Source organism: Bos javanicus, chromosome 11, assembly GCF_032452875.1.
Source record: "Bos javanicus breed banteng chromosome 11, ARS-OSU_banteng_1.0, whole genome shotgun sequence".
In the NCBI taxonomy this organism is placed as follows: Eukaryota; Metazoa; Chordata; class Mammalia; order Artiodactyla; family Bovidae; genus Bos; species Bos javanicus.
This window is the reverse complement of record NC_083878.1, coordinates 73999741-74013801: the sequence shown is the minus strand read 5'-3', so window position 1 is coordinate 74013801 and position 14061 is coordinate 73999741. Positions and strand designations below refer to the sequence as shown.

At 50.0% G+C, this 14061-nt stretch overlaps 2 protein-coding genes across 5 annotated transcripts in view; one reads left to right on the top strand and one right to left on the bottom strand.

Moving 5' to 3' along the window:
* EFR3B (EFR3 homolog B) overlaps nt 1–4144 on the top strand; it is a 98074-nt gene extending 93930 nt beyond the window's left edge. For all 3 annotated transcript variants that reach the window (XM_061433127.1, XM_061433126.1, XM_061433125.1), the window contains exon 23: nt 130–4144. In XM_061433127.1, coding sequence (XP_061289111.1) covers nt 130–235 — 106 coding nt within the window. In that variant the 3' untranslated portion in view covers nt 236–4144. The remainder of the gene's footprint in view (nt 1–129) is intronic.
* Nucleotides 4145–6270: 2126 nt separating this feature from the next.
* On the bottom strand, nt 6271–13780 carry POMC (proopiomelanocortin). 2 transcript variants are annotated; one of them, XM_061433124.1, is made up of 3 exons: nt 13660–13780; nt 9496–9677; nt 6271–7116 (listed from the first exon to the last, which is right to left on the bottom strand). In XM_061433124.1, exons 2-3 carry the CDS (start codon nt 9625–9627, stop codon nt 6445–6447), a joined length of 804 nt encoding a protein of 267 aa, XP_061289108.1. In that variant the 5' UTR covers nt 9628–9677; nt 13660–13780; the 3' UTR covers nt 6271–6444. The 2 variants fall into 2 exon arrangements, with proteins under 2 accessions (XP_061289108.1, XP_061289107.1); XM_061433123.1 differs by having other exon boundaries at nt 9496–9647.
* Nucleotides 13781–14061: the final 281 nt, after the last annotated feature.

Below are 14061 nucleotides of genomic sequence, written 5' to 3'. Positions count from 1 at the left end.
TTGGAACCCACAGAGTGACAAAATCTCTGGTCCCTATTCAAAGAGAAATCAATCAGCTGCTCTGTGGCACAAGGTGGGACCCTTGGACCCCTTCCTCATGTCTTTCTCTTCCATGTGTTTCTGCCCCAGGCCCCCTCCAAGCCCATCAGGAACCATCACGGCAGCCTATGGCCAGCCTCAGAACCACTCGATCCCTGTCTATGAGATGAAGTTTCCCGATCTCTGCGTATACTGAATTCAAGACACAGTTTCTCCGAGGGGCAGGGTCTGAGGGAGGAGCTTGCCTCCATGCCCATCCCTATGACATGGAAATCTAACTGGGATCTCAGAGAATAAGCACCTTGGACAGCAGCACCTCCCGAGTGAAGCAAGGTGGAGCCCCGGGCCCCCTCATCTCCTACGGGCCCCTCCCCTCCCTGCTTCCTTCTTGTCTTCCCTGAGGGAGATCCGGCCACCTGCCCCTCTGGGGCCAATAAGCATACCACCTGTGCCCTTTGTCTCCTCTGTGTCAGCCTGGGGCCAAAAGTGAGGGGGCGGAGGGGAGGTTCTCCAGAGAGAGGCTGAGGTCCTAGGAAGCTGTGCTTAACGTAGTGACTGATGGCTTTCACGTGGAGTTTGGGGGGGTGAGGTGAGGGGGTGGTCCTGGGCAGGGAGTTTCCCCAGGAGGAAACTAGATGGAGACACAGGAAGCTGAAGATGTGATAAGGAGGAAGCGAGGCCGGCTCCTCCTACAAAGCAGTGGCATGTGGGAGCTGGAAAACAGGGCACTGATCTCCTCCAGAGCATCCCCTCCTCCTCCCCCATTTGAGGGACCAAAGGCCTCCAAATCTTTAATGTCTCTTCCACTCCCTGGCTCACCCTGCACCTCTCCTTGGTTCTTTCTAACGTTGGTTAATATTGAGCCCTTATAACAGGAGTTGGGGTAGATACCCCATGGCGGGGGTGGGGGGCAGCAGAGGATGAAGCTGCTGATAGAGGGGGCTCCTGCTCCCCAACTGCTGGCCTCCTGTAGGGGAGCAGCAGGCAGAAGTGGGCAAGTCTGTCCCCCTCTGTAGCGTCTCCCCTCCTTCGTCCAGAGGGATGTTCTCCCGAGTTGATTCTCTCTCTTTGATGCCTTTCTTCCTGAAGATCCCAATGTGAGCCACCTCTGGCGGAACCTCCCCTGGGCCTCTTCCTGGGGAAGCACCCTCTGGCCCAGGGGAGCACTTTGCTTCTTTTCCAGTCTACCCTCCTATAACTTTTGAGCTGATATGACTCATAGGAAGGGGAGAATGGTCAAATGATTCCTCCCTGGAGAAACTGCTTTTGAAAAGAGGGAGAGTGAGTAGATTTCTTGACCCAAAGGAACCCCTTTTGACAGCTTTAGACAGCATGGGGTGGGGTCAGAAGCAGGCCATTTCTGCTAAGGAGAGGGCAGTCTTCTCGAGACCCCCTCAGATCACACCCCTGTGTGTGGCCCAGCACAGGTGCACTGTGAGAGCCTGGTTATCAGAACAGAGAGGTGTATTTGCCCAAACCAGGAGACTCTGAACCTAGGTACTTTCTCACTGCATGTGCAGTAAACTTGTTGGATAGGGGGGCTGTCTGACCCTCATTCCTGTAGTTTTCTGCCTTGATCGCTGCCTCTGTGCTGCAAGCCTGCAACTTCCAGAGGGTCTACACGACTCTGGGGCCAAGGGGGGCTGGCCCCTGCTCCCACCATGGCCTTTGGCTCTGCGATATGGCTTTTGGCTAATGCTCAACCCAACTTTACAAGCATGGACTGAGATCTCTCTTTAATATCTCTTCATTAAGAAACCAAGATTAAAATAACTAGAAACAAACCTGAAGACAAGTAACCTTTGGAAGACATGTTGGAGAAAATCTAAATCTTGAAACACAATCATGTCTTCACTGGCTCTTCCCCTGCTCAGCTTTGACATGAGGCCCTATTTCTCTTTCATGATTCTCTGACTGTGGGGTCCACCCCATGCCGTCTGTACTCTGAGCCCCGCCTGGGGGTCCTGGCTCTGGGACTTGGGAGTCATTCTTAGAGCCTCCTTCTAGTACCAGCCCCAGAACCAGAGACCTCCAGGTCCGTCTACTGTCTCTCCCTCATCCCCACCCTGGGAACAGAGTGAAGGAAAAGGTGCAGGATGTCCGTCTTCATACACTCCACTGCTGTTTCCTGTCTGAAACAGCTTTCTCTTTATGCCATCGCTGCCTAGCAGAGATGTGCTGCTTTTGGAGACCTGGCTGCATCTTGAGCGGCCCTCTTCTCAGTTTCAATTTAGTCACACTCAGTGAAATACTGTCTTGCCTGCTGACGTGCTGTAGAATCTGGCTTCTGGCCAAAGATGCCTCGGAATCAGAAAGTTTAAGATGAACATTAATTCAAACAATTCAATGATAAATTAAGCAGTCTCCTTCACCCTCCCCTGGCCCTCCCAAGCCCAGGGAGAGAAGCCAAGCAGAGAATGGTGGGTAGCCAGGCCTTCAGCCTAGCATCACTCTTCCTGCCTTCCAAACCCTATGGGATCTAGTGACACTGTGTCAAGTGACCAGCCCTCTTTGCTACCCTTCTGTGTTACGATTTTGAGTTAACAAAGCCATCCAAACCAGTTGCCCCCCCAAACCACTGAAGACTCATCTTCATGGGCAAGGAGTAGGGCCCATTGGCTCGAATACTGACAGAACCCAGTAGCACGGATATACTGGGGATTTGGAAGTTCACTGAACTTGGTTGAGTCACATGAGTGTGTCAGAAGCAGCTGGGAGGAGAGCCCCAGTGTGACCCTGGAGGCTCCTTCTGGTTTTCCTTGCAAAGGGATCCACCATGGCCTGTGCCTGTTCCCATTTTCCTCTTTCTGAAAAGTAGAAATAAGTGATTTCTTGACTTCTGAACACCTCCTCCCCAGAGGAGGAGCCTGGGTGGATCAGAAGAAGAAATAGAAAAGTCCTCAGACATTCTCCTCTGTCCAGCCCTCCACTTCAAGCATCAGTATAGACGAATGAGCAGTGAAATGGCAGGGCTGGGACCATCTACAGTGCCTGAAGTGCAGGGGTCATGGAGGCGCTGCCCTTTGCCCTGGTGTTCTCAGTCCCAAAGGGTATGTTTCAACTGGCTTAAGGATCAGGACAGCCTTGCAGTTGCTTTGATGCCTAAAAGGCCAGACCTCTTGGCTTCACCTTGGGCCCCTGGGTCAGGAAACCTTCCAGATACTATTCCATTGTCCCTGGGTAGAAAGTGTCTCATTGAGAAGTGAGGCTAATTCTCCCAATTCCTTTTCATGACCATGAAGTGGCAGCTGGCCAGTTGGGGCTTATGGGAAAAGACTAGACCTGAGCTGTTAGACTGAATATTAAGTTTGACGGTAGAGAGGGAGGGAGGCTCCTCAAGGCAGGCCACATCCAATTCTCTGGACCCACAGACCCTGGAAGACAGCTTGTGGTGAAACAAGATATCTGTCTTATGTCTGGGGAGAAGGCTTAGGGCAGCGTGTTACTTCTTCATCTCATGACCCTAGAAATCTTCTAGTTAAAATGCCCTTTATCCCAAATCTGGCCTAGGATGGAAGTCTGCAGAAGAACGGTGGTGGTGCAGCCTGCCAGCTGGGGGAGCGGGGAAGGGGACACAGGCCTGTGAGAGGGCTCTGTGGTCTATTTTCCATTCTGTCTTTTATCACCACCAGGTTGACCAAGTCTTTTCTCCTTCAGGGGACCTTGGGGCCCCAGCCCAACACCGTCCCCTTTTGAGCTCTTCCTCCATGGCTGTTGATTCTGGCGTATGGAGTGCAGAGCTGTAAATCCACAAATGCTGCAGCGTTACTCTTACATTATAACATGTCTGTGTCCACTTAAGACCTTCATGACCTGGTTGAGTGTGTGTGTGCCCATGCGTGTGCATGTGTGTATAATGTAGTTCATAGTTGACAATGTTTGTATATAATTGCTGATGTATTTATATGTGAGTGCAGAATTAGTGCCTGTGGAAGTTTTCTGTATTTTGAACTCACTGAATCCAATTTGAAGGAAGGGGAAGGAGGATTGGGGTGGGGGGCGTTCGGTATGTAGGAAGAAGGACTCCTAGCAAGATTATTCTTTAGGACTATTAGTTGTGAATTCCCAGTGACCTTTTCAAATAAATGTTAATGTTGTCACTGCACAGATGTGTGTTTGATTTCTTTAAAGTAAATGGTTTTTTGAGATGCAAACAGGATCTGAAAATACCACCAGCATTAACCACTGACATTTAGCCACCCCCACCTACCATTACTTTACTTGCCTTGAACAGAAGGGGAGTAAGTGAAAGCATGCTACCAAGATGTAAACAGGAGGCCCAGGATTCCCAGCATGGGAGCATCCTCAGATGGGAAGGCCTGGGACATTGCTTCATTACAGCGACTAGGATACAACCCCATTTCATAGAACCCACATTGAGGGAGAGTTTATCTTGAGTCTGGCTTTCTTGTTCCCTTTATATCAGGACTTCCCAGGTGCAATCCAGTTTTAATTGTGAATGTCCATATCAAAATATGGAGGTAAATATGGAAGTGCCATACAGAAATATTGCCCAGCCGGTTTTGATCTGTATCATCCATTGATGCAGTTGACACGGCGACGTGCATCTCTGTGTATGCACTCTGTGAACGTGTGACTACAAACCAGTGGCCCCAACTTTGTGAAAACATCTTGGGGACATAAGAAACACAACCCCTGGCCTCTGCTCTCATGGAGCTTCGTTTCCTTGAAAGAAAAGAGCACAATATGTGTGTGCAGTAAGAAACTTGCCATCCGAGCTGGACAGCACGCTCTCCAGTGCAGAGGGGCCGAACACAACCCCTGGCCTCTGCCCTCACGGAGCTTCGTTTCCTTGAAAGAAAAGAGCACAATATGAGTGTGCAGTAAGAAACTTGCCATCCGAGCTGGACAGCACGCTCTCCAGTGCAGAGGGGCCGAACACAACCCCTGGCCTCTGCCCTCATGGAGCTTCGTTTCCTTGAAAGAAAAGAGCACAATATGTGTGTGCAGTAAGAAACTTGCCATCCGAGCTGGACGACACACTCTCCAGTGCAGAGGGGCTGACTGCAGAAACCCTGAAAATGAACAGGCTTGGCTGCAAAACACCCCATCTTTCCCAGTAGAAGTGGACTTGAGCCTGGATTCATGTTGAAAACAGTGTAACATTCAAAATAGAGGGGAATGGTGGAGAATTCCAGGCAGAGGATGGAGGAGGATGGAAGAAGTGATAAAACCAGGGAAGTGGAGTTTGGTAAGGAGAGTGAAACTCATACAAGAGAAGAGCTCTTGTATGTGTCATGCCCAGTTATTTGGAATTGATGGAAGAGTGGGGGTGGGGTGATTGTATCTTGAGCCAACTACTGTGGAGAAAGCAAGATTTTGTATATATACATTAATATGAAGAATGTGTACAATGGATTGGGGAAAAAGCAACTGGAGACCAGGATACCAGTTGGTTAGGAAGCTATTAGGCTAGTTGAGGCCTGAGTGAGAGCACTGAGCATGAAGAGAAGGCTGACGCTGGGCAACCTAGGGAGGAGAGAGCTTGGGCATGACAAGCAGGTCAAGACAGACTTCAGTCTTGAGCCCCAGAGGCCGGAAGAAGCATCTGTGCATACTGTATTTCTACAGATGTGTTTCCATGGGTATATGTCTATGTGGGTGAGACCCTGTAAGTTTGAGAGTATCTGAGGGTAGCCTGGGAGAGCAGTCAAATCTGAACCATACCAACCCTCAGGTCTCACATTCAGCCTCTCAGTGATGAAAAGATGACCTCTCCAGTTTCTCATTAACCCTCACACAGTACTCATAATAGGAAGGAATGAGAGAACTAAACTTTGGAGACGTTCAGAGACTTGCCTAAGTTCTCACAGACTGCTAGATCCACGTAGGCATTAACCACAGCGTCCTACCTCGGAGCCCAGACACCTCCCAGTTCCCGTGGGGGCTCATCTGTGTCCCACTGGCTCTTGGACTTCGGTGGGAACCAGGGTAATAGGAGGAATCCTGTCTTTTGGAGGAATCATCAGCTGGCTGATCAGTCTTTTCGCACTCAATGGAGAGTGGGAAATGCAGCACACTGAGCCATCACCTTATTTGACCTCTAGAAGACCCATTTGCTAGGGGCGGGGAGGAAGTACCCTTTCCTTTGATTCTCAGTATATCCTGTTAAACATACCAACACGTAGTCACATGGAAACCACTATCGCCCCTCCAATATGCACGGCCCTTTACTTGATGGAAATGCGTTTTTAATTCACCCAGTCAATATTCGTGAAACTTGAAAGGTTTTATTTCTTAACTACAGACAGCTTTAAGAGTCGGGATACCTGGCGCCATCACTGCCTGGGCGAATCCTCACCCAGGCTGCGAGGCGGCAGGAGGGCAGAAGAGAGGCCTTCGGGGTCAACTTTCCGCGGAGAGAGGCCCCTGCCCGCTGCGCCCTCACTGGCCCTTCTTGTGGGCGTTCTTGATGATGGCGTTTTTGAACAGCGTGACAAGGGGCGTTTGGCTCTTCTCGGAGGTCATGAACCCGCCGTAGCGCTTGTCCTTGGGCGGGCTGCCCCAGCGGAAGTGTTCCATCTTATAGGGCCCCGAGTCCTTCTTCTCGGCCGCCTCAGCCTCCGCCTCCGCCTCCGCCACCAGGCCATACTCCAGCTCAGCCCGGGCGGCCGCACTCTCAGCCTGGGCCTCGGGGCCGCGCGCCTGCTCGAGCCTCTCCCCGGTCAGCTCCCTCTTGAATTCGAGGGGAAAGGCCTGGGCCGACTCGTCCTCGGCGCCGTTGGGGTACACCTTCACCGGGCGCCGCTTCTTGCCCACCGGCTTGCCCCAGCGGAAGTGTTCCATGGAGTAAGAACGCTTGTCCTCGCGCGGACCCGTCTCGGCGTCATCGCCGCGGGGCCCGGGGCCTTCGCCCACCGCCACTTCCTCCTCGCGCTTCTGGGCCGCGCCCCCAACTCCGCTGCTGCTGCTACCATCCCGACGGCCGAAGCGGTCCCAGCGGAAATGGCCCATGACGTACTTCCGGGGGTTCTCAGTCAGCGGCTGCTCGTCGCCGTTGCCGGGGAACACCGGCGTCTCGGCGGAGAGGTCGGGCTTGCAGGCCCGGATGCACGCCTGCGGGAGAGTGGCGAGCGCGTCAGGCCCCGCCCACTCCAGGCCGCGGCGTTCCCCCGCCCCTCAAGCGCGCCGCCTGAGCCTTCCACTGCCTCCGCACGTGCGGGGTGGCCCACTGGGCTAACTGCGGAGGATATCTGCCCACTCCCACCGCTGAGGATACCCAGACGTCTGAAGACTCAGCTCGGACAGCGCCTTTTTTGTCCGCTGGGCTCCTGGTACCCCTGCCCGGCAGCTATAACAAAATCCCCGTCCCACTCGATGGTGTACTTGCGTTGTAGCTTTGTGGGTAGTCTATTCAGTAGTCGTGGCTCATGGGCTTAGTCGCTTGTCAGCATGTGGGATCTTCCCAGACCAGGGATGGAGGCCCTGTTCCCTGAATTGGCAGGCGGATTCTTAACCACTGGATCACCAGGGAAGTCCCCATCTCTGCTTTGGAGTGACATGGCTCAGACGGTAAAGCATATGCCTACAACGCGGGAGACCTGGGTCCGATCCCTGGGTCGGGAAGATCCCCTGGGGAAGGAAATGGCAACCCACTCCAGTATTCTTGCCTGGAAAATCCCATGGACGGTTCACGGGGTCGCAAAGAGTCGGACACGACTGAGTAACTTCACTTTGTGGGTAGGGTAACCACCCTAAACTTTATAAGCCAGATATATAGGAATTCGTCAATAAATGACAGGTGGGTGGGAGTTGTCAGCACTTAATGAATAGTGAGTAAATAAATATGGTTCAGTTTGAGTCTGGGAAGGGCATTGGGTTGAAATTTGGGAGAAGTCTGGCTTCCAGGGCTTGTAGTTTCAATAATGCGTCAGCTGTACCCCAGTGGTCTGCAAACTTACCGCATGCCCTCCGCTAGCCATCTCCCTCCAAACTTGCCCACACCCATCTGGAATTTTCCCTTGTTCTTTCAGGTCTTGCGAGCTGATCCTGTCTTTTCCTCAATGAGCTTAGGGAGGAGGCGACTCACTTCCCTGTGACTTTCTAACTGAATGGAAGGATAGGAAGTCAGGATTATTTCTATCACAGAGGTCATGGAGTCCTGTACATGGAGCCCTGTCTTCTTTCTGTGACTAGACAACTGTGGCACACATTTGCTTAGGAAAACGACCTTGAGGCTGCAGCCTTGAGTTTTCAGTTATTCGGGACAACAAAAGAGGAAAAAGAAGGATCCCACCCACTCTGTTGAGTTGGGAACTTCATACTCCAGGAATTTAGAATTATAACACTGCAGAATAGTAACAGTGGAAAACAAAAATTATCTCATACTTCTCTCCCCTGGACACATAATGATACACAATTTCTCAGAGAGGAGAAAGGAAGTTGGTAAGGTTCCACAGCCCATTGACAGAACTGGGACTGGGACTAGAACCCACAGACTCTGACCACAGCCAGTGCTTCTTCCCTGGTGAGCTCTCAACAGGCAAGACTGTGCAGTGGGTGTCTCCAAACAAGAGTGTCTTGGGTCTCTCTGAAACAGAGCTCACAGGATTCCTGGGCTCTTTACTTCTATTTTATATTCTACATGTAACCTGCTCTGTTTTTGAGAAAGTCTTTCTCCATGTTAACTCAGCTTCTCTACTGACAAAACACACAGAATGCAGTGATGTGCATTCCACCCTCGCCAGGCAGGTACAGGCAGTAGGCTGGAACTCAGTCATGGCCACCAGAAGTGTTTCTTGTAGCCTTGAGTTGGTATTGTTCCTCATTTATACTTCCCAATACAAATAAATAATAACAAATACACACGCAAGCTATGATGACCTAGAGGGAGTTCCAGCCTGGCACAAAGGGCTTTGAGATGCTATGGAAAGGCTGCAGAAGGTCAGTCCTCGAGAAGCAGGAGGTATTTGGCACCAGTTAGTGGAAAATAGCACCTGAGTTTTTCCTTCTAGAGCCGGTTTGTGGTATCTTCCTGACTTTGTAACTGGTAGCAGATATAAGGAAAGAAAAATGGAATGGAAATGGAAAGTGATATGAAGTTATCTAAAAAGGAATAATTTCAAGGCTAAAAGATTGAAAGAATAGGTAAGGTCAGTCAAGGGAGCAATTATGGTTATTACTATGATTAGTATTGTTTATTTTAATAGCACTATCTCTAAATAGTTTAAAAGGAGTGGATCTCTATACAAGAAGACAGGGCAGGAAGTAAAGAAAATCAAGAAGACATTATGGACCAGACCCATCTCCCTGAAGCTGCTTCCTCCCTTCCTTGACCCAATTCTTACTTCACCCTAGAGGTCTATTCCTGTGCTTGATTGAGTTAGCCATATCTCTGAAAATGAATCTCCCCTTTTGCATGCTCCTTTCTTTGTGCTGTCCCCACCCCAGTACCATCTGATACCCAAATCAAGATGGCGGCCACAGCCCACGTACCAGCAGGTTACTTTCCGTGGTGAGGTCCTGACACTGGCTGCTCTCCAGGCACCAACCACGCACTTCCATGGAGGCCTGAAGCAGCAAGGCCAGCAGCAGGGCGCCCGAACGACTGCTGCACAGTCTCGGCATCTTCCAGGCAGGCTGAGGCTCTGCAGAGGCAAACAAGATGAGTGGGACCCCTGCAAGGAGCAGAACAATGTTGGCCACTCATCAGGAAGGACCATGAGCCAACATTAACAATACTCTCATTTGTGGAGCTCAAGGCTTTTTGAGGACAAGAGCAGCTCAAGGAGCAGGTTGGTGTGCAGGGTGGTCGTGTGAGTTGTAATAGAGAGGAGGGCAGTGGGACCTGGGTAAACTGCACAATTTTCCCTTTATCTCCTATTAAAAATTAAACCCCAAAGGATGTTAGGGCTGGAAGATATTTTAGGGATCATTTGGTATGACCCCTTATTTGAGAGATGAGGAAACTGAGACAGAGAGAGACAATGACTTGGGTTTTTCACAATGAGGTATGGCCAAGTTCTGAGCTTTTCTATTTCCCCATCTTCAGGAAACTAAAGTTCTAACACTCCAGATGCAAGGAGTAACTTGGGAAAGACAAAGGACTGTGAAACTCCTGCTCAAGATGGTCTACTCCTGTCCACCAGGATTCTATTATTCCTCAGAAACTCTACTTCCTATGAATAGTAGGTTTGCATAATGGCAAATGAAACCTCTGTCCAACTGAGCCAAAACTTCAGCCAACCCAGTTTGATGTCCTGTACATAAATCACTCAGGGAATCACTATTTCCCAGACCCCTGTGACTTTGGAGATTTATTTTTAAAGTAGACCCCCATTTAAAACTAGTTCATCTCCTGAGTGTGGTATATGTCAGACCTCGTCTTGTTCTCTGAGTCTCTCACAGGTAGCCTGAAATAGCTGGACTTGAAGATGCTGTTGGTGTGGAAAGGAAGGACATGATCACACAGAGCAGAAGGGAACTACATCACATCATGAACTCCTGCCAAAGACACTTTCTCAGAGAAATCAGAAAACACCACTGGGCAGATGCTTAATTAAAGAGGTCCAGATGCAGTAAAAGGGAGAATCAATGCTGCCTTTTGCCCGCTGTGCCCAACATTTTCCCCATCCCTCTAGCTTTCATACTGCCCTGCCACCCCTCACAAGGTCTCCCCTCCAAAATGCCCCTAAGCTCTGTTACCATGCACTCCACAGTCAAATGCAGATCTTTTCAACCCAGCAGTTATGGAAGAAATCTAATTAGATAAGAAAAGAAATTTATATTAAGGTGTAGATGACTAATTGTCTCTCCTGATTTAAAAATATTTGCCCAAAGGAATCTCCTATCTGTGAAGGCATGGGCCAAATCTTTTTTAATAGGGACAGCTTTGGAAGTGAAATTTCCCCCTGGCTCTCATTGTCTGCTTCAGGAAGCCACTTCCTTCTCTCTGTCCCACCCCACTCCTTTTCCCAAAAGCTGAGCTGAAAGGGCTCCCTTCTGAATGGTTGCCAAGCACAGCCCGAGTGTTTTCAGAGCAGCCATTAGATGGTGCTGGTAGCCAGTGAGCTGGCCTATCTGCATCACAGGGTAACTAGGAGAACATTGGTCAACCTGGTGTCCTGTTGTGACCGAGGACAGGATGCTCCTGTTGTAGACTTTTGGTGCTCCAGTTCAAGTACAAAGCCTGAATTTGATGGACAAGGTAATTTATGTTAAATCTCTGAGACCACACAGCACATTTTGGTCAGAAAAAAATGCCCAAGTTTAAAAGAGAAGCAGAAAAGTGGTAGTTTTATATTACTATGTTGTTGTTGTTGTTATTGTTTAGTCACTAAGTTGTGTCCAACTCTTGCAAACTCATGGACTGTAGCCCCTCAGGCTCCTCTGTCTATAGAATTCTCCAGGCAAGAATAACTAAAGTGGGTTGCCATGCCCTCCTCCAGGGAATCTTCCCAATCCAGGGATCCAACCCAAGTCTCCTGCATCTCCTGCATTGGCAATTGGGTTGTTTTTTTTTTCTTTTAACCCAAGGCAATGGCAACCCACTCCAGTACTCTTGCCTGGCAAATCCCATGGACAGAGGAGCCTGGTAGGCTGCAGTCCATGGGGTCCCTAAGAGTCAGACACGACTGAGCGACTTCACTTTCGCTTTTCACTTTCATGCATTGGAGAAGGAAATGGCAACCCACTCCAGTATTCTTGGCTGGAGAATCCCAGGGATGGGGGAGCCTGGTGGGCTGCCATCTATGGGGTCGCACCGAGTCGGACACGACTGAAGTGACTTAGCAGCAGCAGCAGCAGCCATCTAGGAAGCCTTATATACTATGGACAAGTGTAAAATAGCATCTTAGTAGAGAAGAAAGTAAGGAGAAGGCAATGGCGCCCCACTCCATTACTCTTGCCTGGAAAATCCCAGGGACGGGGGAGCCTGGTGGGCTGCCATCTATGGGGTCGCACAGAGTCAGACACGACTGAAGCAACTTAGCAGCAGCAGCAGAGAAGAAAGTAAAGTCATACAGGTCTGACAATCCCCTCAACTATATTTCAATTCTTCTCAAAATTGGCCATTCTGGGATGACTTCGATTTTCTAAAAACCTACCTCATGATATCAGACCTTCCTGAAAAGTCTCAGACAGTGTTTCCTCTCTTGCCCCATGGGCTATATAATACAATACGATAACATCCTCACTCCCCACCTCTCAGAGCTGCAATCTTCTGCTAAAAAATTAGGTAGCTTCCTGAAAGCAACTTATCTTCTTTCTGCTCATGTATATTTTGTATTTTTCTACAATAAACAAATATTACATTGTCATGTTTTTAAAGCAATAAAGTAATAGGTAGATGTCAAATGTGCTTTTTGTAAGTAAGGAGTGTCGAATAATTGAAAGCTTGGAAAAATAAATATAAACTTGTAATTTGCTAATCTTGACATTAACTTTATAATAGAATTACACTCATTAGGAATTTGTATGTGTTGATGAATTCTCTATGAGCTAAACAAAACATTTTGTTTTATTTAATTTCATTTTTAATATTCTTTTCCATTATGGTTTATCACATGATATTGAATACAGTAGGACCTTGTTGTTTAATCCATCCTATATATAATAGTTTGCCTCTGCTAATCCCACACTCCCAGTCCTTCTGTCCCCCACCCCCCTCTAAAATTGCACACTGGCCATGCCAGTCTGTAAAGATTAGAGAAACAGAGATGCAGAGTTTTGTCCTGGCACCATGATACACACCCATCAAGTCCGAAAACAATGTCAAAGGAATATTACATCATTAAATAAGCCATGATCTATAGATCTTAAGACAAGTGCTTCTTCCAGCACTTCTGTGAGAACCATCAGCTCCCCTTTATACACGAAGAATTTGGGGGATCCAAATGCTCTGCAGACTCTCCCTCCCTCACTGGGAACCCACCTTGCCTGAGCCTGCGTCTTGTCTGAGCTTCCATCGCCTCCTACGGCTGCTGCTGCTGCCCTGCGCTCTAACGTCTGCGGGATTGGAGGTCCGTTCTGCGGTCCTATTGAGAGCAGGGTGGTTCAGGACCGTGGACAGTTCCCATCCGGGCCACCTCTTTTTAACACCAGCAGCTCATGTAGAGCAGACGGTGTCATTCTCTTAAGCGCAGTCACGTCGGGGGCGCTAAGGTGGGCAGGGAAACGATGTTTCAGAAATCTGAATTCAAAGAAGTCTGGAACGCAGGGAGTTTGTTGTCACTTTTAGCCTCTTCTCTTCTGCCCCCGTTTCCAACATCAATTTACGCTAGAGTATATGGTATCTTTTAAGAAGTGACACCTACCCGGCAAATCAGAAGTCCCAAAAGACTGGGTCTCCTGGAATCTCCCCAGAATACGGGTAGGACTCCTCAGGAGTCCCTCTCCCCGGGACAGACGCGGCCGCCAGCTCCTGAAAGGCACCACTTTCAGCGTCGCTGCGGCTCTCCGGCCGTCCAGAGAGGCCGGTCCTCGCCGCTCCGCTGCCAGCGGCTTCCCACGCCGCGCCCAGCACAGAAAGTTTTCAAAGAATTCAGGACGGCGGCAAGACAAAAGATGCCTTTGAGATCGGAGCTGGGCGACAGCATCCCGAGGCCCCCGGAGCAGGGGATCCGGGGATAAGATTGAGGTTCCCCGCCGCTGCGCCCTTACCTGTCACAGGGAAGCTGCCTCGGGCGGCTCCCGCTGCGCCGGGGCGAGGATGTTCAGCGGCCTCTCGGTCACTTTTCTTCCCTTCGTTCTCTTCCGTCGCGCCGTCTTGTCCCACTCGCTCTCCGCGGTCTTTATATACTTGCGGGGCCCGCCCGGGTGGGCGCTAGACGTTGAGTGGACTTCCCGGCAGCTGCAACGTAACAGGCAACTCCCCCGTCCATAGGAAGCGGGGAGCCGTGGGGGCGCGGGAGGGGGTTTCCAGGTAGGGGCTGGGCTGGAGAGCAGACGTGCCCGGAAAGGGGTCTGGATCTCTGTCCCCTGGAGGCTGGAATTAACACTCTCTTGCTGAAGGACACACCTGGCAGCCGTCAGGAAAGAACTTAATTAAGGATGGTTTTGGGT

Coding starts and splice junctions, on each gene's coding strand:
- POMC (XM_061433124.1), bottom strand. CDS start 9,627: ATGCCGAGACTGTGCAGCAGTCGTTCGGGCGCCCTGCTGCTGGCCTTG. Junction 7,117..9,495: donor CCACGGAAAGTAACCTGCTG/GTACGTGGGCTG, acceptor ACTCTCCCGCAG/GCGTGCATCCGGGCCTGCAA.